Consider the following 25,297-nt stretch of genomic DNA (forward strand, 5'->3'; position numbering starts at 1 on the left):
TCTCTCTTTTCTATTGAGCAAAAATTATTTGCCTATTTTATTTTTTGTATTTATTTTTAAGCGCACTCTCAGGACGCCATTTTCCTCCTCTCGAAAACCTCTCTTTAAGTTCTCCAGCCATGTCTTTACCTCCCTCTGGAGTGGCCTTTCAGTCTGACAGGCACACTAAGTGAGCCGCCTCCAGAGGAAACGCCGGTATTGGCTGTTTGGCTTCCTGTGGCGTGCTTTGTATAAGTGATAAGTCTCTGCAGTATTTCAACTCATTATACGTCTAACAACCACCTCACTTCTTTTTTTGTCTTCCACCTGGCTGCTGTTGCTTTTCTTTTCTCCCTTCTTTTCTTTTCGTGGCTTTCAGGCAGCGCCTGAATGACCAAATCCTTTGTGCTGTAGTTATCCGAAAGTCTTCAGACTCATTTACCATTAGGTGTTATCATTTGTAATATTTCTAACAAGGTCTTGTAAATGATGCTGTTTTCTTGAAAACACATGAATCACATCCTCATTTAAAATGAGCTCTCGGGTTACTGTCTCATCATTATTGGGATTGCTCGTGACGGGCTGATCCTGCCAGTAGCATATGTGCGTCTCCATGCCATGCTGTAACTGCGAGTGGCTCATTAAATCACTTCTGGTTCGTCCAATTTTATCCCTGCGTGTGTGCACACAAACCGACTCCTTTTATTGTAATTCTGCTGATACACGCCGGTCAGACCCATGAGCTTTATTCATCCTTTGGGTTGTTGTTTTAAGATTTAAATTTTTTTTTCAATAAATAGTCACATGCATCTTCTTTACACTCTCTCTTTGTCTTTTCTCTTGTTTCCTTTTGCAACCCTCTGAAAACCTTTTCCTTCTTCTAGTGAATTGAAATGTCACCCCACGTGTCTGTAATTGCCTGCGTCCCTCTGTTCTACCTCTGTATTTCTATATTTGTCCTCCATACGCAGACCTGTCGTTTCTATAAATCTCTCTTTCATTGTCTCCCTCGCCACCACACCTGACTCTGTTCTGTACATCCTCTATTTAAATGCCACTCCACCCAGGGGGCCCCTGCTCTTAATTACGGGGCCTCAACACCCCCACCATGTCATTTCCTTAATGAGTTCATGGCCCTGCGACCCTGGTTCCTGCACAGTGGGAATGTAGTGGAGCTCTGCACCAAACTACCTGCTCACATTTATATATATATATGTATATGTATATATAGGAGACAGAAAGTAGGATTGCAAGGCAATCGAAATATTTTGTAACATATCTGACAGAGAATACAGGTGAGATTTCATCAGGAAAGATAAAATTGTTGCATGTTTGACTATCGAAGCAAGAAGAAATGACTGTACGGTGTTTGCTCAGAGTTCGGTGAACTCGGTGAACATTTTATAATAATGGTGTCAGACAGTGTCTTCACCCACACACACATGGCTTTTTAAGCTAAAACAGGGTTTATTATATTGCACTATCATGTTATATATTCAGGTGTAAAAAAATATTTTCTCTTGTCATCTATTCTATCATAGTCAGCTTCAATCTAAAAAAAAAAACTGGATTGTGACTGTAAATGCAAAGGTTGCTCAATTTTGCTAAATATTTATTATTCTCGCTACAAGAAAAGGCAAGTTTTTGGTTTGACGGTGATTGTCTGACTTTGTGTAAAGCAGATCTGTGGACTGGGTTTTTTTCCACAATAGTTTCACACATCAGCAATTCTCACATCAACCAGCCAGCCAACTTTTCATTGTGATCAAAAATCTGCATTTGCATACGACTAGAACTCCAAAATGAAATGCAGCGTCTACTGGCACCACTGAAATAAAGTGAAAGTCCCATTTCAAAAAATAACCAGCAAATAAACTGGCTAGTAATTATTATTTCAACATATGTAAACACTACTTCTTTCAGTATTCTGTGGGGTTAGTACGTATGTTGTTTCCAAAAGTTACCTGAATAGGAGAATCCCTCTATTAAAAAAACTATTGTGCTACAAAACTATTGTTTTCCAGATTTCTGTGACTGTATTCTTCATTCCATGCCACTCAAGTGTAAACATTTAGTTAGTTTTTGTCTCTTTGCTTACCAAGTAATGATCATCACAGCAGTTGTTGTGGGATTAAAAGTTGCTTGTTGTAGCATCTCGATCCTTTTTCTGAAGCTCACTTAATCACGGTTGAGTCACATTAGAATAAAATTCAGAATAACTCTCCAAACTAAGATTTCCCTGATGTTCTCAGTAGTGTTGCTTCACTGTAAGCAGCATTCAGCCCATTTTAGCTCCCGCCAGTCGCTCCTTCCTCCTTTCGCTCTCCGTCAGCGACGTATGTTTAAAAGAAGAATTCAATTATAGATCTGGGTTAATAGAGTGGGCTCCCTGTGGGAAAAGTCGAGGGATGAGATTGTCTAATGAAACCTACATTTGAGGCCCACAGCCCGGTATATATGAATGGTATAGACCTCGCTGTGTGTGTTTGTGTGTAGTTCAGCGTGTGTGGGCACGAGAGGCCGAGCTCCTGAGATTCATGCACATGAAGAGTGGTTGTTCTGAAGCAGACTCACAATTACATGCAGGAAAAAGGAAGAATAGTTACCTTGGTTTCCCTGATTATGCAGGCATCTATCTGCTGCCGGTTACGTAATTTATTCCATATCATTTGGGAACATGTTTTCCTGACAGAAATGTTAAGTCATTTGCATCTATAGAGTGCAAAATTAAATGCTTCAAACCCTTGATTCACATCCAGAAACACATGAAAAAGAGCACATCAGCACCACATATATAACATTTGAACGATAACATGTATGTAACATTAAGAGAAAAGTGTGAAAACATAAAGCACACAAACTCAATGCCTCATTTGCAGACATTGATTTCCTCTGAGCTCAGTTTGTTGCACAGAGGTGAAGCAGTATGTTAATGACTTCTACCCTGCAGTGTCCATCACAGCGTGTGAGGAGCCGGTTACTCATTGGACAGTCTGTCGCTAGGCTAACATAGCTGAACACGCTTCCACTCGTTGACGTTGGATTTCATGCAATATCCTGGTTGGATTGCAGAATTTGGTTCCGTCCATCTTCTACACCTCCTTCTTCCCAACGAGGGTCACAGGAGCTGCAGGATATTCCATGTGCAACAGGTGACACAGGCCAGCAGGGCTGACAGACTGAATGACAACACAGGGAGAACATGCAGACACTCTAAAATGAACCGTCACTCAGTAATTCTTTATGTTCTTCATTCTGCTCACTCCCAGTGAAACCTCTGAAGCTCTGGTCGCTCCACTTCAGCCCCCTGACCATGAAGTTATTTAAAAGCTTAAAAATCCTAAAGTAGGTTTTGTCAATGAACTACTCATGATGTTGTCCACTTTCGTACCGGAACCTTTTCTCTTTCTCTCTGACATTTATTCTGAAATTTTTCATGATTATATTTCATGAATTTTTGTTTTTTTTAATAACAATCTAAATGCATATTAATTACAGCGCTGATCTTATTTAATATTTTATCAAGGCTTTCAAGGCAGGTAACACTGACACAGTCAAATATAAGAGATCCTAACAGCGTCACATTAATCTTTGACAAGAAACAACCGCAATAAAACAGCAGCTCCAACAGCAATCAAGGTTAACTTTAATAAAATAAGTTGAGACAGAGGTACAGAATCTGAAGTAGAGTGAGCAAACTAAAACAAATTCTTTGTATGGATTGGTCCACAGCTGAGGGAACCTGATGGAAAAAGCTTGATCCCCTCTGTTCAGTCTCTGCTCTCGTTGTATTGGCTTTATTTTTGATACATTTGGCACAATAACCGGGAAACTGATACTGTATGTCTCTCAATTTGCCAAAGCTGTTTCCCTTATGTTCGGTTATTTTTGCTGTGCGTACAAAACCCTCTATTAATGTAATTTCGCGGAGACCATACGAGTCCTATATAAAGCTCTGATGAAATATTGAACAGTGTGTGTGTCCAGATGGTTACACACAGTGCTGGAGTCACAGACTAACCTCAGAGAGTGAAGGAAGCCTTATGAAGTGATGGAGAGATTGTGGGGAACAGATGTAGAGAGGCAGAGACGTAAGGAATTACATTCACAGTGTGAGCGCCTCCAGCTATCCATCCCCTTCTTTTTCCCACCATTGTTCCTCAACTATATACAGATCCTCTTTTTACAGGAATGATTGCTTTGTATTTCTTTTCCAATCGACATTATAAAAAAAAATCCTTCAAATATAATCTCACAGCAGAAAGAAAAGGCATGCTTTTCTCCCAACAAGAACAATTACAAGTCTTCGTCAGATAAACACAATGGCGCCGCATTTGTTTTACAGATAGATCAGGACAGTGAAAACAGCGACTGCAGCCTCTGTCTATTATGTTTTACTTTGTTCTGTTTTGTGGAGAAGACAGAGCACAGCTTGGTATCGAATCAGAGTAGGCGGCAAGAAAAAAAAATGTTTCCATGGTTTATTTGTGCTCTCGGGGAAACAACGATGCATAGTTTGTGAAAAAGTTCATTTCAGTGCGAAACAGATTGATTGTGTGAACCTTGCATCCTAAGACACAACAGTTAGTTCAGACCCTGTAAAGATGGAATGAACAGACGAACCAGGAGAGTCGTCCACACTGTAAAACAGCTTTTCATCCAACACGTCACAAATGGAAGGTTTTCATGAACACTCAGAAATGCTTGATAATCTATTAATCTCAGTTTGAATTGGTATCCATCGTCCAGGCTGCTTCATTCAGTTTGTCAGATTTCTGCACTAGATATCTTCTGACGGTGGGTAAAACCAGGGTACAGCGTGGACGGGTCACTTCTCCATCACAGGCGAAGTCAGACCACCACACACTCTCTCTCACATCTACAAGGGTTTTACAGTCACCCCTTCACCTCAAATGGATTTTTTTTTTTGTTTTTTGTTTTTTTGGACCTTGTAAGGAAACCCAGAATACTCATGCAGACAGTTGGAGAACTTGGAAACAGTTTCCAGAAACAGAAAGGCCTTCAATCCTCACCTGAAATCTGATCTAGAAGCTTTTCGCTATGGGGTGAGAGTTATTTACTCCACTGTACCTCCTCCCTATTATAATTATTTAAATGTTCTTTTTTATGTTTTGATTGTCATTATTACTATCATCTGTCCAGTTTTTATGAACATCTATCCTGTGACAGTGTAGAAACTAAACTAATGCCGATTATTACGACGTCTGATGAATGAAGACTGTGTTTGACTCCCTGCAGTCAGAAAGTCAGCAACCTCAGATGAGTGAGTGGATGGCTGACAAAATCAATAAGGAAAAATAGTTTTCATGTCAATGAGTGAATGAGGGCCATCCGGTCTGCCCGCCACACAGGGTCATGGGGTCACATGACAGGATGTGGAGGGAGGTTTCGGATGAATGCTGCTGGCAGACAGCACAATGGACAGTGGAGTGTTTAATTCACAGTAATATATGAGAGGAGAATACACAAAGGCGTGGAAAGCATGCTGTATGTACTGATGTGCGCAGGCCTTCAGTAAAGACGTGCAGTACTGCAGGGGGAGGCCGCGCGACAAAGTCTTGAGTGAAAACTATTGAACGACTTCATCTATGAAAACCAGTGACTTAAACTGCACATAACATACAGCGTTTTCTTTTAAATTATATTTTTTGCAGTGTTTTTAGACATTTTCAGTTAAATAACCCCCAGAAGAAGCAGCTGTCAGGATTTACAGCTGTGCCCATTTGCATCATCTCTAACCTGATTTAAAATCCACCTACCAGCAGCTTCAAATCACACTAATTTACATGTCTTAGCCATTTTTTAATGCATATCACAATTGTACAATTTGTCATTGCGTACGGAGCTATGTGCTGAACTCTTCTGCATCTATGAGTCGGCTGATGGAAAACTGGCTTGTTTAGAGGCTGTTTTGAAACTAATCCCAGCCAGGAAATAGTATCGGCCAACAGAAAACTGTGTGTGTGAATGGATGGATGGATGGATGGCTCGATGTATGGATCGAACTATAGATATAGTTGAATTGTGCGACACGTGTCCGATTCATTCATTCATTGAGTTCTTGTAGTCGACTCCTTGATGGGAGATCCAGTTCTCTGCAGTCAAGACTACATAAGACATTATTGAAAAAGTGAAAGACTAAAGAATGACTAACAGAAAGCAGCAGCAATGAAACAGTCGACATAACATGAATACAGCAACAGAAGGGTCTTGTAAAGAAGTAATGTACATTTCTGAGCTGTGCATACATCTCCAGCAGTGTGAAAACACAGGCTAAAGCTAACAGGACAGGAAAGAGACCGCGGCCTGTTTTTCTATGGCAGCAAATAGCTCACTGAAAGTACAATCGTTTTGATTTCATAGTTGTAATTACTAAGTAACGTGCTAAGTTTTGGCATTAGATTGATGTGTTGTTTAAAATGCATAATTCCCAATAATGCCTCCACAGAGTGAAAGCTGTACAATTGTAGCAGATAATCGTAAGTGCATATTTAACACAAATAAGAAACAAACACAAAAAATTGATAGATTTTTCCTGTAAGAAAAAGAACCATTTACTAAAGGGTTGTCCTCGTTTTCCCTTTGCTTTCGTTTCTGCATCATCTTTGAGGTTTCAAGGCAAATGTAATGAAGAAGCTGGCATCGACTCTCATCAGCCCTCATATTGCTGCTGCTCATCGCCGGAGCCTCGGCAGCACAATGTTCCCTTGTTTTTCAGAGGAACAAAAAACAAACTGGAGGTGGTCTCGTCCTTGAGAAAGATGAGAACCAGCAAAGGAACAAACACACACACACACACAATTTTGCATGCACAAATGCAAATACAGTGGTGTAAGGACACACAAATCACAGGTACCTGCAAAACCAATAGAGATTCAAAACACACACACACACTTGTCAAGACACCTTTGGGAAGCTGGGTATAATTCAGGCAGTGGCAGTCTAAATCGAACAGTACATCCAGGACAGGTGTGGGGGAGACTAAGAAATCTCTCATCTCACTGATGAGATGAAGCGACACATGCGCCAAATAAAACTGTCCCCGCGCTGATGGTCAGTAATCAAGGTGATTTCTAATGAGAACTAGCACTTATGTCATGGAAACACTTTCCAGTTAAGGATATCCTTTAAGAAATCCATGCTAAATCGTGAATCAGCGCGTTTGGCGACTGTGACGGATCCCCTTGGCAGAAACATTTCAACTCCTACGTGGAAGTGTGCCCGCTTTATTGCACAACCTGGATCCCTCTCGGTGATCGCCACCCGTGGGTTCATGCTGCATGTGTTGGTGCGTGTGAGTGTTTATGCAAGTGTGAGCAGCCTCTCAGTGGCCCTCAGAGACGCACAACTGTGTGTATGTGTGTGTGTGTCAGACACACGCATGCACACTTGACACATTAGACGAAAATAGCTTGTACTTCCGCTCTAGTTATGCCTGAGTTATGAATGCTCACCCAAAAAAGAGGAAGAGTGTTTTCGTCCATCCGCAGCGCTGTAGTATCATCAGGGTTAAAAAAAAAAAAGGAAAGAAAGTAAATTCAACAGTTTTTCTGGTTGTCAGTCGTTTGCCACTATTGGTTGCATTTGTCAAGTTGTTAAAAATAAAAAAGATACAGACCTATGACCCCCAAGTAGGAGGTCAAGCACCACCCGAGGATGGGTGCATGCTCAACAGATGCCCCCAAACTTTCTCTTTAAAACTCAGTGTTTGCAGGACTGTGTCTGATAGAAAGACGATTAACTTCCCAACAGGCTTGTTGAAATCCAACTTTAACAAAGTTGATGGAAGACTGAGTGCGAACGGTTTTTGGGCCTGCAGACGCACACGTGTTTGCCCATTATGTCTCACACTTCGCATCCTTTTAAAGTGGTTGTGAACGAACAAACTGTGAGGATCACATTACAGTGTCACTTTCCTCATGAGCGTCCAGGAAATGCTGTATTACTCACAGCTTGGAAATGTGGGGAGTTTGAGATAAATTGAGATAAATGCTGATGTTGAGAGATGAACTGTGACGAGGTGGAAGGGAACAGCTTCCATTTACAGTGTCTCTGGGTTCACAGTATTCACTTTTTCTTAAAAGGCTCCATAATCCGTGATTGCTGTTGTTCAGATACGGTAAATAAACAGAAACTTACCAATGAAGCCTTTACTTTGTACCGTCTGTCACTCAAGATCAGACATATGATACAGTATTGACTGCAGGAACGTGTCTAACTTTGCTTTCTTGTCTCTCTGTCTGTCTTTCTAAAGGACCCGAGGGCAAAGCATAAGTTTAAGATCCACACCTACTCCAGCCCGACCTTCTGTGACCACTGTGGCTCTCTCCTCTACGGCCTCATACACCAGGGCATGAGATGTGACCGTATGTGCTCCAAACCTGACCCGCGCACTCTTGTCCGGCCCTTCGGATTCGACCATGTTTGATTTTTAGTAACTGGATAAAGCATTCAATGGCTGTTACTGCAATTTCAATGCATTTGAATGCAGCGACCTTGTTGGCACTCACCAGCAGGAGAAAACGCTGTATATTCATTCGATATATTATTACATAACGCTGAAAGTGTCTCTCTCTGGGGCTGTGTACTTTCCAGACTGTATGATGAACATCCACAAGCGATGTGTGGCTAACGTGCCAAGCCTGTGTGGGACTGACCACACCGAGAGGAGAGGTCGCCTCCAGATCACGGCCGAGGTTAAGACCAACGTTCTCACTGTTACCAGTAAGTACAAAACACAGAAAGACACATTGTTCAGGCAGAAGTAGCTCTCAGCCGCTCACAGCGCTGACAGCAGGTATGTGTCTCCCTCTACTGTTGGATTGACAGAGGTGAAAGATGGGACTGAAAAGATGAGCTCAGACTCACTAATCAATCCTATTCAGTTTGAAATACACATATCACATGAGCTACATTTGTCTCTTTATCTCTCCGGAATTGTTGGCTCACCTTCCCTTAAGTCGGTGTTTTTGTTTGGGGCATGAAGCGTTATGTGAAGTATAAATATAATAGAAAATCATGAGAAACTTTCTAGAAGCTAATTAAAAGGTGTCTGCAAGCAGTTTCATATTCATTGTTTTGTCTATCAGAAGCTTTTTCTAATTAATTACTTCTCTTTCTTTAAGCCTTCAGGATAGCTGTGGTTGTATCTGGCATACTCATGACTGAACCAAAGATTTATTAGTCTGGCAGCTTGAATATAAAGTATGATGACGCACAGAGAGAGATTCATCAGCCAGAAAATGTTTATCATTAATGCATTATGAATAATCACACTGTGGAATCTCAAGAAATGCTTTTAGAAAAGTGACAATTTGTGGGGAAGAGGTCTAATTTACATTTGACCCTCTAAGTTCACTTTGAGGATGATCAGATGGTTTTTGTGCTTCTTTTGAGTAGAATTTATTTCTATCTTTACAGTATAAACTCTTTTTTTTTTCTGGAAAAAATAGACCTGCTGGTGTTCAGTTGAAATTACAAGGAAATTGGTTGCTTCTCTCGCAGTACCTGTTCGTACCTGCTGGTGGCAGCAGAGCTTTATTTAAAGTTTGTTGAGCCAGTTACAGTTTGATCTTTAAACTGAAAAAAAACCCCACATATTCTTAAAGTGATTATTTGGCTGCAATTAGACTTAATTATCAAACGTTTTGACTATTTTGATCATGCGTTTCTCTTCGGCCACCTGACTGAGAAAAGCTGTGTCCTCTACCATTTTAAAGTGGCATAAACATTTTACCCAAAACTCTGTAATCAGTAACATTTTGTCCACACACACCATGAGCCCACAGTTACAATGAGGTTTATATACTACATTAAATAGAAAGATCCTTGACTTTCACCTATGCAGATGGAGAGAAATCATTTTTAAGGTTGCAGTAAAAAAAAGGGATGCCCAGATTCTTTTTTTCATGTCCAGAATCTGATCCACACCAAATGTAATTTTGTGCAAATGTGAGCTTGAAGGAGTACATGCTGATCATGTGCCTGTTTCTGTGAGTGGGTCCTTCACCCTGTTTCATCCTTGTTTTTCTTTCTCACTCCTGCGCTCGATTCTCTCTCCGTGGTTCCCACGCTTGCAGACAGATCATTAGCTGGTAGTTACTGTGGGAAATGATAAGACGGCAGATTTACCACAAACACACACTGCTAGGACAGCCATCTGAGCTCAAACCTGCGCCTGGTACTAAGCAGAGTATAGCTGAGTTAAATGGCAAAAAATCACCTTAAAATTGTTGTTTTATTTAAATATAATATACTTATAATCTAATTATTTTGGCAGTCACAACTAGAAATTAAATTACTTTTATTCTTTACATTTTTTTTGTGCAGACTAGTGTACTTTCTATTGTGTTGATTATTTCAGTTTCAAGGAGGATTTAGTAAGCGCTTGTTTCCGTGTATGAAGTTGTTCCCATCCGGGTGCTCTTTTCTGCCTACAGGGGTCAGTGTGGAGCCACCGATCCCTCACACCTCCATTGCAGTGATGTGGAGGAAAAAAAAAAATGTCACCACAGAAAAAGAATTACAGAACCACTAGGAATTATTGTACAGCTGAGGATCTGGTGGAAATGGCTGCTGCGCTGAGAGATGCGCGTGTGCCGTGGGTCTCCGTCGTGGATTTAATCGCAGTAATTGACGTGGATGCAATGTGAAACTATATTGATCAATTTTAATTCGCCCTCCCACCCCCCCTCCCCCTGTGTAGGGAGATCAGAGCTCTGGGTCATGGGCGGAACAGCGCCCATGGAGATGGAGGGGGATCAGCATCTTAGCTCAAGGACGCTCCAGCTGGGAAAATGCAGTGGGACGTTGAATTGGTGCCTCCGCGTCCAATCTGTCCAACATTTTCCATGTCTGACTGAACTTTCGCCTGATATATTGTCAGACAGAAGTTGTTTACAGCTATTTTGAGTAGGTGAACAAACATGCGCATGTTCCCATCCACATACCTGAGTTAGGTGGATGGGAGGTGCTGTAAGTGTAAGTTAGGTGAGCAGACCATCCTTTAGATATGAATGAAAAAATAGCATGTGGAATCTATTTTTATACCACAGAGTGCCTTCTTTATATCCAATAGATTCAAACCTCAGCTAGAGGAACAAATAGATCAATTTTAGGTCTGTATGGGTTTCCTCCAGGTATGTGGCTTCCTCCTTCAGTCCAGAAATGCACCTGTGAGGTTAATTTGTGTTCAAAAATGATATCAGAGCATCATGGGCCAAAAGACGAAAACCGGAAAAGATGTAAATAGATGTGAGGCAGTGAAGCTCCACCACATCTCCAAAGATATTGACATAGAGTCCTTTAAAAACTTTTTGTGTTTATTATTGTTACTAAAGCAAGATGTGTCCTTTAGTTCCCATTAAATCTGGCCCCTTGAGGTCGAAACCAGAAGCCAAAACTTATGACAAGTCATGATAATATTTCTGAAAAGAAAAAGACAGACCGAGAAACTGCTCATTCATTTTATTTAGAATAGTCCTGCATTTGTAATGCTTCAGTAAATCAGATCAGAAAGAGAAAATAGTTGAAAAACACGATTTAGACTATTTATATGTATCTTTTTACAATTTATTTTTCATGCTGTTTTTTTTTTATTTTTTTTATTTTTTTTTGTCAGACGTCCACAGAAGGCGATGTGAAGCTGATTAACTTTTACCCACCATAAAATGTGATTTTCTGAAAAGATTTTTTGCCGTCTCAATGCTGGCAAACAAACAGAAGCTTGGACAGAACATAGTAAATCCCACTAAGATCCGATGAGGCTGCTTCACAGGGGAAAAGGTGCTCTGCCAACACCCACGCTGCTCTGCACATATAGTATTCTGCTGTTACTGCACTCTTATCTCCACTGCCCCCCTGTCGAGTCACATGCATGCCTTATCTCTTGCTTTCCCTCTCACGCACGTGCACAAATGCGTGCGCGCACACACACACGGCTCAACATGCTCTTTGCAATTAGCACATATTGTGTATGTGGGAAACATTTCTAATCCCCACACACACCTGTACTTGCTCGAGCAGCTCCATTCGCTCACACCAAAACACACACATCGTCCTCTATTTAATCCGACTGTCCTTTGAGACTATTTGGCATGCTACCCTCTTTACAGCTCTCCTCAACTAGCATTTGATGGTCACTTTAACAGGCGTCATGTAATATTTATTGACCTGCTCCACTGAGGGTTTAGCTCTGGCCCTCGGTCTGCGCTGTGGTTAACCTCTCGGAGCTGTGCTTTAGAGGAACGCTCTGACGGCTGGAGGACCTCGTCTCTCTCACGTCGTGGGGTTTCTTCGCACCGTGAGCTCAAACTGATGCTCTTTATGCGGAGCCTGGTTTCAATCACTGACGCAATTTTATCTTCAGCATTTCAGTTGGTTCGTTTACTGCATAATTTGAATTTTAATTCACAATGATCTTTTATTTACTCTTTACCTTTTTCAGTCTTGATATTCAGTAGGTGCCAACATTTTGACTTCCAGAGCAATAGTAATGATAATTGTGGTCCTTTTTTTTTTATAAGCTGTGATCTGATTAACTGCTTAATCAGTGCATAAAACAGTGAAAGCAGTGAGAGTCCTGTGTTTCATCTATTTAAAGGTTTTTGGGCCTCACATTGACCTTCAGTTCGATGGTGTTTATAATGCTCTACACTTGTTAGATGTGCCATTTTCACACTTACACAAACACATTCACACCAGGATATGTTGTAATTAAATCAAACCCAAATGGTGTGAGAGCGCTGTTAACGGACTGAAGAAACAACTGGTATCAGAATCACCTCTGTGATCGGAAGCGGGCGAGTTCCTCATTAAGGAAAGAAACCTCAACTATATGAGTCGTTGCGTGTCAGAATGAACACAGTAACAGCCCTTCAGCATGCTAGAACAAGGAAACAAACCATAACTGTGAGAACATCCTGAGATAAAGAATAAAGTTTCATCTACATATTTTCTTTCTTCGTGGTTAATTTAAGCAGTGCTGTGCAGTGCGACAAAGCTTCTCTCTCATTGTTTCCTCAGTTTTTTTATAATTAGACTATTGAGCTGCAGAAGCGCAGCGCCTTCGTTCACCCGGGCTGGAGACGGTTCCTGCATGCGTTTGTGTGCCGTGAACGCAAGCTGCTTAAGACACAGCAGACCCCGCTTGGAGTAATTGGATGTGACCCCACAGCTTGACCAGCAATGCAAAGTGTGCACACACACACACGCACGCACACACACACACACACACACACACACACAACTTGAGACGCCATCCATTCGCAGGGGAATTTTACACCACTGGAATACAATTATAGCCCAATAACAGACAGCCACAAAGGAAGGATTAGTGTTGGAACTGGCAACCTCCAAGTGTCTACATGGTCATTACAGGCAGATCGAGCAACCCCAAGGCTGTCACCCCCCCTTCGCAGTGACGGGGTTATTATATGTCTAAGTGTGTCCCTCAAGTTTGTCATGCCTAATTTGATTTGCTGGTTTCAAGAGAGTTTCGCAACACTCGAAAATAACACTCCCCAGCCTGTTTGACATGGGCACCGATTATTTGTGGCGTGTTCTGTGTGTATTTGCAGTCAGAGTTCGAGCTGTTTTCATTCGCTCAGTGCGGTGGGGTAGTGTGAGTTGTTATTATCTTCCCCTGCAATATTAATTTTTCACTTTTGAGAAAATTGGCATTGAAGCTTCCTCAGATATTCTTAAAGGAGCAGGCAAAGCATGGAAATATGAAGCTGACGATTCGATCTACATAAATAATCAAAGTCAAACAAAGATTTGAAATAGTTGTTTTATAATAGATTTATTTTAATCTAAATTTTGGTGTATTTTTCTTTATATTTTGCAGTTTTTCTTTTATAGCTGTGAATTGATGCCTTTGTTTATATTTATAATATTATGTCTTAAAATACTGCATAAAAATAATTGTTTAATCTGATTGTTCTTCTCTTTCCCCACCTGTTTTGTCTGTTCCTCTTTTCAGTCAAAGAGGGAAAGAATCTAGTTCCAATGGACCCCAACGGGCTGTCAGACCCCTATGTGAAGCTTAAACTGATTCCAGATCCCCGCAGCGAGAGTAAACAGAAGACCAAGACTATAAAGTGCAGCCTCAACCCCACCTGGAATGAGACCTTTAAATTGTAAGGCTTTATCTCAGCAAGTTAGGTGGTTTCTTATCTAATTTATCTGCCTATCTCTCTCTCCTGTACTTCTCCTCACTTTCCTTTTACCTGTTCCTTTTATCGCTCTCACTCTACAATGTTTTGAGACCATCACATGATGCTCACTGTTCAAGAATGCATAACCTCTGGAGCTTGGATAAAAGCCTCTGTCTCCTGCCTTTATCTGTGTGAAATTTTGTGTTTGTGCTTGTTTACTTCATTTAGCTCCAGTAACAATCTCAATTAGTCACATAGCGGTTTAGAAATTTTATCTACCGTGGTGCGGTGTGAAAGGCACCTTATGCATTTATCCCACAAATCAAAATAAGAGAAACAGATGAGCGTTAATAAGCTACTTCATGCTCATTGTGTCAGTAAATTATTTTAAGACACACAGTTGGTCAAAAAAATCGTGCAGATAATTTCTGCATTACTTCTATTTATGACCTTCATCATCAGAGGAATCATTCTGAGCGCACATAAATTGTTCCGAGCACCAATTTTTCAGTGGCTTAAATAATAGCCGGTGACAACATTAGTAATCCACATGCATGTGTCATTTTAAACCATTATCCAACTGTTGATTGTCCTTCCTGCTCTGCCAGCCACCTGAAGGAGTACGATAAGGACCGCCGTCTGTCGGTGGAGGTGTGGGACTGGGACCTGACCAGCCGTAATGACTTCATGGGATCGCTGTCCTTTGGCATCTCAGAGCTCCAGAAGCAAGGGGTGGATGGATGGTGAGATGAAAGGAGGAGCTGGGCGATGAATAGAGGAGGGTGGAGCGATACCAAGGCGTAGAAACGGCACCAGTGGAGGAGGAGGGAGAGCGAAGGTGACCTTGTTCATTATTGCACTGTAGGAGAAATACTTTAGTTGGAGTTCTCCTTCTTTCATTCTGGTTCTGCTCGGTGCCGGAGCAACTCTACCCCATCTCTTTATCTCTGCGTCTTTATCTCTCCACCGTGCTCCCTCCCTCTGTAGCCGAGTCTCTATACCTCTCTGTCTTCCTCTCTTTTCGCTGACGCTGCCCTGTCAGGCTTTTTTAATGAGATGCCAGCATTTGAGGTGGAATGGTGCAGGTAGAGAGACGCTATTAAAAACACAGTATTCAGGAAGAGTTTGTGCAGGTGTGTGTTTCACGCCCTTCGTCTGTGAGAAAATCTGAGGCTGCTCTGGCACCAAGTGGCAAAGGGACTCAGAGCAAGAGAGACATGAATGCAACATCCGATTCATCCATTCAATACACCCTTATCCAGCTCAGGGTTGCAGGCTACTTCCTGTACAGGTCACCCGTCCATCACTGGTTAAACAGAGACACACACACACACGTTCAAACCCAGTGGTAATTTATATTCACCAACGAACCTGCCAAAGGAGGACACTTTCCTCCCATGGTACAAAAACGTGCATTTGTTGGTGAATTGTAAATGAAGTGACAACAGTGTAAACCTTTTTTTCATAGAAGAAAAGCAATGAAGCGATCTGCTTTAGTTTTTAACATACATTTTGATGTTCAAAGTATTAATACATTATTAATAATTCCACTGTTGATAGAAAATCTGTGCACAAAGACTGATGCATCATTTAGAGGGGATTGTATTCATTTTATTTCCCTCATCATTCATGATGTACATAATATGTTAAAATATTTAAACAGTATTGATGCTGGATGTATTATGGAAATCTTTTTTTATTCTTTGGAGACACACACCATAAGGTGTATTTAAAGAATACTTTCAAACATTTAAGACTGTTTTTAGAAGATAGGAAGGGATATTTTCAGAAAATAGTACTCTGCCATCTGCCAAAATTCAGAGTCAGTAAAATACTTTATTAGATTAGTTGCACCTCAAAGAGTACTTCATCATAAAAGAGGACAACCGAACAGAAAAACGTGAATTGATGTTGTATATCTCGGCATTTATAAAGTTGTTTAACTTTTTTTGTATTGAAGATGTCAGTTCGCATTTGCTCAATTTATTAGGTTTACTTGAATTTGGTTAAACTACATCAGTCTTATTTGCACCATTATTTAATTTCACAAAGTTCAGAAAAAACCACTGCATTGAAATATGCTCCTCAGTGGCTGTAGTTTTTATCACAGTCATATTATTGCTTTCTTCCTCTGTTGCTATTAACTTTATTTGAACAAAAACTAGTTTCTCTTCACTTTCAGCAACTTTTATTTATTGGCATGCTGACACTTGATTAGAAAAACTAAAAATATCAGAATCAGAAAGAGCTTTATTGCCATTGACCGTGAACAAGTTCACAACCTTGGAATTTTACCCGATGTAAACGCTGTAACATGAAACATAAACTAGCAAAAAAATAAAAGAATAAATAAACATAAAATGCAATAAAGGCATGCAATAAGTATTAAATAGACTAGTATACATTGTACAGAACAACATAACAGCTTGGGCGGTGGATATCTGACTGTTTCAGTGCAGGTTAGACTTTTCTCTTAATTAACCTATTTCTTATTATCTTATTCAACTTTTAGCGCAACCATAATACCATTGGTACGTTTTTGTTCAATATCTATGAGAGATCCTCTTTCAGTTTGTTGTTTTTCCCTTTTGTGGAATCAACAAGTCATACTGAGCCAGTAATTATGGGTTTAAAGGGACATGCAGCTGAAAATAATCAATTTTCATTTCAGTTTGTGAATAAAGGCATCGCGTTGTCATTTTTCAAGAGTTTAGAGTTTTTAATGTTTATTGACGAGACGAAATAATGAACATCTCGGCTCCACTGTGGCCGTCTGGTTTTTGGTGCATCTCCGTGAAGGCGGCGGCTTCACTAAATAATTGATTATTCTTCAGCGCTTTAAATTGGCGCGCTAACTGTCAGCAGCTTCACTTAATAGCAGCAGTTAAACACCTTAATTGTATAGACTAATTGGGAATTGATTTGACTGGAAATATTCTCTCACTCCAGGTTTAAGCTGCTCTCCCAGGAAGAGGGCGAGTACTTCAACGTTCCTGTTGCTCTGGAGGGGGAGGAGGGCAACGAGGAGCTGCGGCAGAAATTTGAGGTTCGTGTGTGTGTGTGTGTTCGAAAGCCATGGAAGTGGTCGGTTTGTAAACGTGTGTGTGTGTGTGTGTGTGTGTGTGTGTGTGTGTGTGTGTGTGTGTGTGTGTGTGTGTGTGTGTGTGCACTTTGCATCTGTGTGTGTCTGAGTGAGGGCCACTCTGGGAGAGCTGTTAGCAGTTGGCAGGCGCACTTATAGTACCATCCGGTCTGGCACGCTGCGGTGTGCGTGCACGTGCGTGCACACTGACCAGTAGGCCCACTCATTAACACATTTGGCTGAGGTGAGGATGACTCCTTTCTGTGTTTTGTTTTTTTTCCTCTTCTTTCTTCTCCTCCTTTCTTCTTCTTCTCCTTCTGTCTTGCTGACTCCCAGCCTCAGACATGAGAGACCGGTTCTGAAATGTGCTAATCGCAGCGTGAAGCAGTGATGTTTGAGGGTAATTTGGCTTTTGTTTCCTCAGCTGTCCTTGCTCCAGCTGCAGCTGTTGTCTCAGAGATAGAGCCCGCGTTTTAAATTTGGAAAAAAAAAAAATTTCAAGATACATTTTCTTGTATGATGGATGGTGAGTCAAAAGAAGAAGAAAAAATCTCTGAAGATTCGCCTACTTACAATGACATATTTTTTCTCCTTGATTTAAAAGAATAGTTTGGACTTTCTTGCTGATAGCAGTAAAAAAAAAAAAAAAAAAGCTGATGTCAATCTGTCAAGGCTGAAGCAGCTTCCCATGCTGCAGGTCCTTGTAACCAAACAGACTCTCACTTGTGTGTTTAAGAGTTTGTACTTTGGGTTCTGTCATCCTTTATCTTTTGTTTTTCTATGTCACGTTTTTCTTTCATTTCTTCCGTCATCCACTGCGTCCTCTGTCACCTTCACTTTCCCCCTTGTGTGTTTCTCTCTCTCTCTCTATCTGTTTTCCTCTTCTTCATCTCCTCAAGGTCACGGTCCTCAGACGATCACTGAGACACATTCTCAAGGGGGCAGCTATCGCACACACTCCACATGCACTCACACACACACTGTATTTGACTCAAAGATGTCAAAGAGAGGAGAAAGTCACAGACAAAGATTTCCCTCCTGTAACACGAGCTGCTTGCCTCCATTTCACCTCATCAACAGTCACACGCATACACTGATAAATAATGCATGTTGAACGTATGCGCGCTCGCCAGCACATGCTCTCAAACTGTGCTATTCGGAGGAATACGGGGAACAGGAGGCTGTTTTGATGTCGAAGCCAAGTTTTGCGCGTCGCCGGGACTTCTCCTCCAGCTGGAGCGTGGCGTCGGCAGCCTGTTGCGAGACGTTTCATCCTTCTTTCTCAGGACTTCGTCGATGATATCAATGGGCTTGCGGTGTCTGTCCAATGTCTCTCATCAGCCTCACTGCACCTTGTATTGATTTGAATGGATTTTTGCTGAAGAAGAAGAAGAACAAAGCAGCATGCGCTCCACATTTTAAACACCGGTTCAGTTCTAGAACAGATCCAGCAATTTTCTTTTTCACATTGTTTTGTTGTCATCTGTCTTTAGTTTTAATTGTGATCTTTTAAAATATGTGTCAAAATGTTTGGACACTTGGGCTCTGATGCTCTGATACCTCACGTATCCCTGTGTGTGTTTGTGTATATGTGTGTGTGTGTGTGTGTGTGTGTGTGTGTGTGTGTGTGTGAGCGAGTGAGACGACAGATGGAGACAGAAACTTGCAGCTTGCATCGCAACAAACATGCACAACACACACAAATAAACAGTAGAGGAAGCTTCACTCTGTCAGATTTTAAGACCCGGCAGCAGAGAAATGACTGCATCTTCACAGGACTGAAGAAGTGCAGAGAGCTACAGTAATGCAAGATAAGATCTTATCAGATAGGACCAACTCATCCTGTACCTTCTTTCTTAGTGTGCAGGTCTTCTCTGTTAATGTATCGCACCTTTTTAAACTGAAGTACAGCTTAACAGAGCAGCAAAATATATTAATAGAAGCTTCTCTCGACACAAAAAAGGAGAGGCGAGAATGACAAGATCGAAGCGGGGAATAAATTGAGATTGTCAGAAATGAAGTGCGGAGTGGTTAGAGGACACAGACAGCCGAGCAGCGATAGACGTGAATAAATGGATAGTCGGAGACACAGGGCAAATTCATGAAGACGAAGTTTGAAAATGAATTATTTTACAGAATGAGAGATTCTACGAAAACTTTTAGCGTAAGTGGGAGAGTCTGGCTGAAGGACAGAACGGATAGAAGCGATGGCCGACGTGATTGAACAGAGTGGCGGACTCACAGAGAGGTCGTATTTATTATGGGAAGTGTGACATGGAGTGTAATGTGCCTACATGGAATAAATGAAAAAGAATGAAAAAAGGGTAGAAACCTCAACCTTTCAACCCACTTCCTCTCCGGCAAATATGGGATGAGGCTTAAAAGCCCTGCGTTCTGTCTGAATTTGGTGATTCAATAAAATGTGGCTGGATTGGTAGTTAATTTAAAACTGCGCCTCTGTATGAAAGCTGTGTTTTATTAGTCAGGCTTCTCTCATCTCCCACGTTGTTCTGTCGCATACTGACTACACCAGGCTTGAATAACATTGGCCTTGTCTGAAATTCTCAAACGTTTCAGCTTTTCAGTACATTAATTTGAACATTGTTATTTTCTAGTGTGCAGTAAATTAAGTATATTTGCTTTGTTTACCGAAAACATTGACATTTTATTTTAACAAGCCACTGTTAAAATAGTGTAAAAAATTATATTGAACAAGAGGAGATGCTTTTATATCATCAGTTTCCTCGTAAGCCAAGTCTTCATTCATTTTTATACCATGTGATGTGAAGAGTCCGTGACCTGGCCTGCAGGTTAGAAACTCAGGAAACATTCCTAATCTTCCCAACACATCACGTTTTAGAAATATGAGATGAATTGGACTTGTGGTCATGTTCTTCTTTCCTCCATGCAGAGGGCTAAGATCGGTCCGGGCAAAAACACAGACGGCAAGTCGGCCAACGCCGCGTCTCGGTTCGACTCCAATGGCAATCAAGACCGCATGAAGCTGTCTGACTTCAACTTCCTGATGGTGCTGGGCAAGGGAAGCTTCGGCAAGGTGAGGGCCCCATGTGTGCGTCTGTCCGTTTCTCTTCATCATATATATGAATTCAGGGCATGCACTAAGTTAATGAACTTCACACTCCTCCCTAATCGGGTCCAAAATTACCTGTTTTAGTCAATGTGATTTTATGGCACTTTGGTCTTTTAGGGAAAAATCATAATTTGTGTATTATATCATTTTTTATTTCACTTTGTTCCACAACAGAATGGTGCAACATTCCTGTTTTAAAGAATGAAGGTGATACTTGCATGTAGGGATTTTACTGTATAAAATAAACAATGATATAAGAGCATCTGAAAGGTAAAACCCCTAAATCTTGCTAACAGCTTGTCATGTGTGCAGGATGGAAGGACCCAAGCGCAGGCAGTCAGGTAGAGTTGAGGTTTATTTGCAGGAATCCAGGGAACAGGAACGCAAGCGGAGCTGAGGTGCAGGCAGGGACACGGAACACACGGACAACCCACAACGAACCGACAAGACACACCAGGAGATCGGGGCTTAATAAAGGGGGCAGGACAGGTGCAGCACATTAGGGAGTCAACGAGACAGAGACCAGACAGGAGAACAAGAGGAGCAGGCAGGTGACCAGGCAGGAGAACATTCAATTCAGCTTTATTTATGAAATGCAAATTACAACATGGTCGTTTCCAGACACTTTACAGAGGAACCCAACAGATCCACAAAAGCATAAGCGACTGTGGAAAGGAAAAACTCCCTTTTAACAGGAAGAAATCTTTGCAGAACCAGGCTCAGAGGTGGCTTCTTTCTGCTATTCCAGTTGGGGTGAGGGGACAGAAAGAAAGATAGGACAGTTTGCCTCCTGGCGGCCGGCACGGAACTGGTGTGCTGCGCTTCCTTGGCGGCCGGCGCGGAACTGGTGTGCTGCGCTTTAAAAAAACAAGTCTCTCAGGGGGGATCCAAAAACTCAAAAGGGTCCTCAACTGAAACGGGTGGACCTCCTCCCTCCAAGGCCATCCGGGAGAGGAGGAGTAAGGACCAGGTCACCTGGAGCTGGAGATCTGGAGTTGAACTGCAGATGAGACGCTCCAGGATACGCCGCAGAGAGAGCTGCAGACGGGAGCTCCGGAGCCTCCCCGGAGCGACAGGACGGGTGGGTCACCACCACTGTCAGGAGTGAAGGCTCAGGCGGGAGGCACCCTGCTTCAGGACGAAAAACAAAAACTCACTGCCCGCTATATCCAGTGTGGTCGGTTCGTTCTGTCACATGTGCAGGGTGGAAGGACCCAAGCGCAGTCAGGCAGAGTTGAGGTTTATTTGCAGGGAACAGGAACACGAGCTGAGGTGCAGGCAGGGACACAGAACACACGGACAACCCACAACGAACCGACAAGACACACCAGGAGATCGGGGCTTAATAAAGGGGGCAGAACAGGTGCAGCACATTAGGGAGTTAACGAGACAGAGACCAGACAGGAGAACATGAGGGCAGACAAACACAAAACAGGACCCGAGCGCCCCCACATGGGTGCAGGGGCACAGGGTGTGACACAGCTACCAGAAGTTTGTAACACCAGACAAAAACATGACAGTTTAAACAGTGGAGACATGAATAAAATCACTAAATTTATGCTTGCTAACAGTGGAGTGCCTGCATAATCCACGTCACTCATTCAATTAAAGACCTCAGTCTTTTCCTTTTACTCCGAAATATAATCAAAGAGCAAGTGCGTGGCAAATATTTTGGTGATATCTACTATCATAAGAGTCTTTTGGGTCAGTTTATATGCCTTTTTGTTACTCAGCATTTCAGTTCTTCTCCTCAGTGGAAAATAAGAGAGAAAATGGACGGGGAAAAAAATGGCACAGATGGAGACAATTAGGGGAGATGAAGCACAGGTAGACGAGGACAGATGCAGAGAGAGAGGGTGGAGAGGATGACATGGCAAGTGAGGAGAGTAATGAAAGGAGAGAAAGACAGAGAAGTGAGGCGTGGTGACAGTGTTGACATGAATGAATCTGGGGAGAGGTAACAGCATCAGGCTGAATGGCGGCGGGGGGGGGGGGGGCTCGGAGAGAGGAAGGACTGACATGAATGAATGAAAATGGAGGCGAGAAACAGAACGAACAGGGAGATGTGGTGGAAGAGAAAGACAGGAAGCGGGAGGGAAAAAATGGGTAAAAGATGAGTGGAGCGGGATGGGGAGAGAGACGAAGAGCGAGACGGAGCATTGTCTATGTATCAGACCTGTATGCCGGCTGCCTGTTTCCATGGTAACAGGCATTTAAAGCTACTCTGATGCGTCATTGTGGAGAGCCTGAGTTGAGGCTTGATCATTACCGGAATGCCCAAATCACACATGCACACACACACACACACACACACACACGTAACCACAGCTTTCTGAAACATACACACCTGTAAGAACACAGAGGGTGGAGAAACATGAAGGTTGCCTTGGGGTGCACAGAGACTCATACGCTTATACAACCACTACACATACCCCCCCACACCCTAATCCCTATGCAGCTTTACAACACATTTTCACCGACTGGAGGACACAAGCTCTCCTAAAAAGAGACACACATGCAGAAATTGATGCTCGCGACATTTGAAATCATTTAATACGATGTGTGGGAAGCTGGTACCTTCAGTGTTTCTCTGTCCGCCACGGCGTTGGCGGGCATCTGCATCACAATCCAGCCGCAGCGTTCCTCTGTGGACATGCTTGGATTGTGATAGTAACACACGCACATGTGTCTCATGGGCATATGCGGGCAAGGGCATGTCTCATTTTGATCCGTATTGTCATTTCCCCATATACTCATACGTGTATCACAGAGGAGCAGAACAGTCGCAGTCAGTTGTGAAGACTCAAGCAAGCGCGCACGGAAGCGATTTTCATTAATAATCACGTCATGACTCTAATCATATTATGTGAATATTTTTTTTTGCCATGGCACTTTTACATTTAAACCTATTGTGATGACCTAAAGCCTCAGATTGAATATTCTCTCTATGACCTGAGAACGCTAACCACTGCCTGAAGAGTTGTTTGTTTGATACTTTATTACAGGGGTCAGAAACCTCAAGCATGGGTGCCACAATTAGCAAACCCCAGCTTTATCATGAGCACATTGGTAAACTCCCGCTCAGCATGCAGTGTTTACACTCAGTTGTCACAAATCCCTGCAAAAATCTGTCAGCGCAAACGAGGTGCACAAACACCAGTCTAAAGGAGCTTCGGATGTGTGGAGCTCAGTTGCAGTGTGAAAATGTGTTGTTAATTGAGTGAGATATGTGTTTTACTAAAGGAAAGACCTGGCCAAACAATTGTTTTTTTTATTTTTCTAATTTAGCATTTTACTATTTTTAGTGATGCCTGATGCAAATTACAGTGAAATGTGGAAAAACTAAAACTCATTTTATTAGTATGCATTGATGTGACAGTTACTTTGAAAACAGGGTAACTAGTTTACTCTGATACATCTCAATGTGGTTTAATGTCCACTCTCACTAAACTCTGCGGCCCTCGGTGAAGTGAGTTACTTCCATGGAAAAATTCAGTCATTGTCTCCCAATGTCATCCTGAAAGGCCGATTTTGGTCCACAGTCCTCATGTTTCACACATCTGGCTTAGTTTGCACATGTTTGGTGTGTGTAGTGACGACTTACAACACTTAGCAAATTGCTTTCTTGATATGAGGCTTCCCATTTGCATTAAATGTAGATTTGTTTCGTGCTGATGTTGCAGGACGACACTGCGACTGTCCTACTTGGCAATTCAAACGGGCCAACAATGTCTTATTGCTTTCTTTGTGTGACTCGAACAAACAAACCACAGGGATGCGAATGCCCTCATGCGTCGTCAGCAAATTCACTCATAATATGTTGCTTCGGTGTTTTTGCAGAGTTAAAATGTCCATTAAAATAAACAGAACACTATAATCTGTTCAATTAATTCTCACATTCATCACACATCTATTAGAGTGTGAACTGATATTCATTTTTAAAGCATAAATCTGTTCATTTACCTTTTAATAGGCTCCACATTTGTAAGAAATATGCATTTGTGGGATGAACAGGAAGTCATTTTCCTAGAAGCATTGTTAAAACAAAGAAATAATTCACTAAACGCGAACGTCCTTACTACTTCATAGTGAATGTGGACTTACAGTGAAGGATAAACTGAACTTACACAGGAAAACATGTTCCCACAGTGAAAAAAAATTAATATGTACTCCGCATATAATACATGACAGTTTAGAATAATAGACGCAGCTCACTGTGAAACAACATAGTACAATTTCATGCAGTGCGGCAGAGTGTGGTTATATTAATTTTGCCTGGGTAAATTCGCTCTGCAAGGTCAGCAGAGAAAACACAGAGGCGTCATTTACGACACATGACAGCTAATATCCTCCGGACTGCTTTCTGGCAAACGACCCTGAACAAGTTTCCTGGATAAAACAGCAGCACACGCCGCGGCTCATTCTGGAGAGCGCTTTATGAATGGCAGAGTGACACTGTTCACTCGGAGTGAAACGCCATGTTCCCGTGTGATCATAAAATCCATCCAGAGAAGTTAAACTGAACCGTAATGATCATGTTTTTTTAGATTTCTCTCAGATTGGAGTGATGCAGCAATACCCCCGCTGTTGCTTTGTAGCTTATGGATCTATATTCTGTGGAGAAACATGATTTGCGATGAAACGTTGTGGTTTTGTGTCTTCCCTCTCTCTCTGGCTCATCTTGTCTTTGTCCTTGTGGTTGTGTAAAATGAACTTGGGGCCAGATGGCGTCTTCCTCTCTGTTTCGACTTCACTGGGTTTGTATTTACATAGAGTCACACTGCCGCCATATGCACCGAGTCCGCGCATGCACTCGAAAAGACACGTTCAACTTTCAGATTTTAATGTAGATTCCTAAACTCTTAGATAGCCCTCCTCCACTGAAAAAAAACACACGTTGCCAGCCTCAGACACACATACAGCTGCACACACATAGACAACTGTGTCTCTTTGTCCATCTGTGCTGCA

At 42.0% G+C, this 25,297-nt stretch overlaps 1 protein-coding gene across 2 annotated transcripts in view; it reads left to right on the forward strand.

Annotated features, from left to right (window-relative positions):
- The window catches only part of prkcbb (protein kinase C, beta b), a 75,539-nt gene that overhangs the window by 25,934 nt on the left and 24,308 nt on the right, over nucleotides 1-25,297 (forward strand). For both annotated transcript variants that reach the window (XM_030090001.1, XM_030090000.1), the window contains exons 4-9: nucleotides 8,255-8,366; nucleotides 8,596-8,724; nucleotides 13,982-14,138; nucleotides 14,765-14,899; nucleotides 17,106-17,202; nucleotides 20,150-20,293. In XM_030090001.1, coding sequence (XP_029945861.1) covers nucleotides 8,255-8,366; nucleotides 8,596-8,724; nucleotides 13,982-14,138; nucleotides 14,765-14,899; nucleotides 17,106-17,202; nucleotides 20,150-20,293 — 774 coding nt within the window. The remainder of the gene's footprint in view (nucleotides 1-8,254; nucleotides 8,367-8,595; nucleotides 8,725-13,981; nucleotides 14,139-14,764; nucleotides 14,900-17,105; nucleotides 17,203-20,149; nucleotides 20,294-25,297) is intronic.

This window comes from Salarias fasciatus, chromosome 4 (assembly GCF_902148845.1).
Source record: "Salarias fasciatus chromosome 4, fSalaFa1.1, whole genome shotgun sequence".
In the NCBI taxonomy this organism is placed as follows: Eukaryota; Metazoa; Chordata; class Actinopteri; order Blenniiformes; family Blenniidae; genus Salarias; species Salarias fasciatus.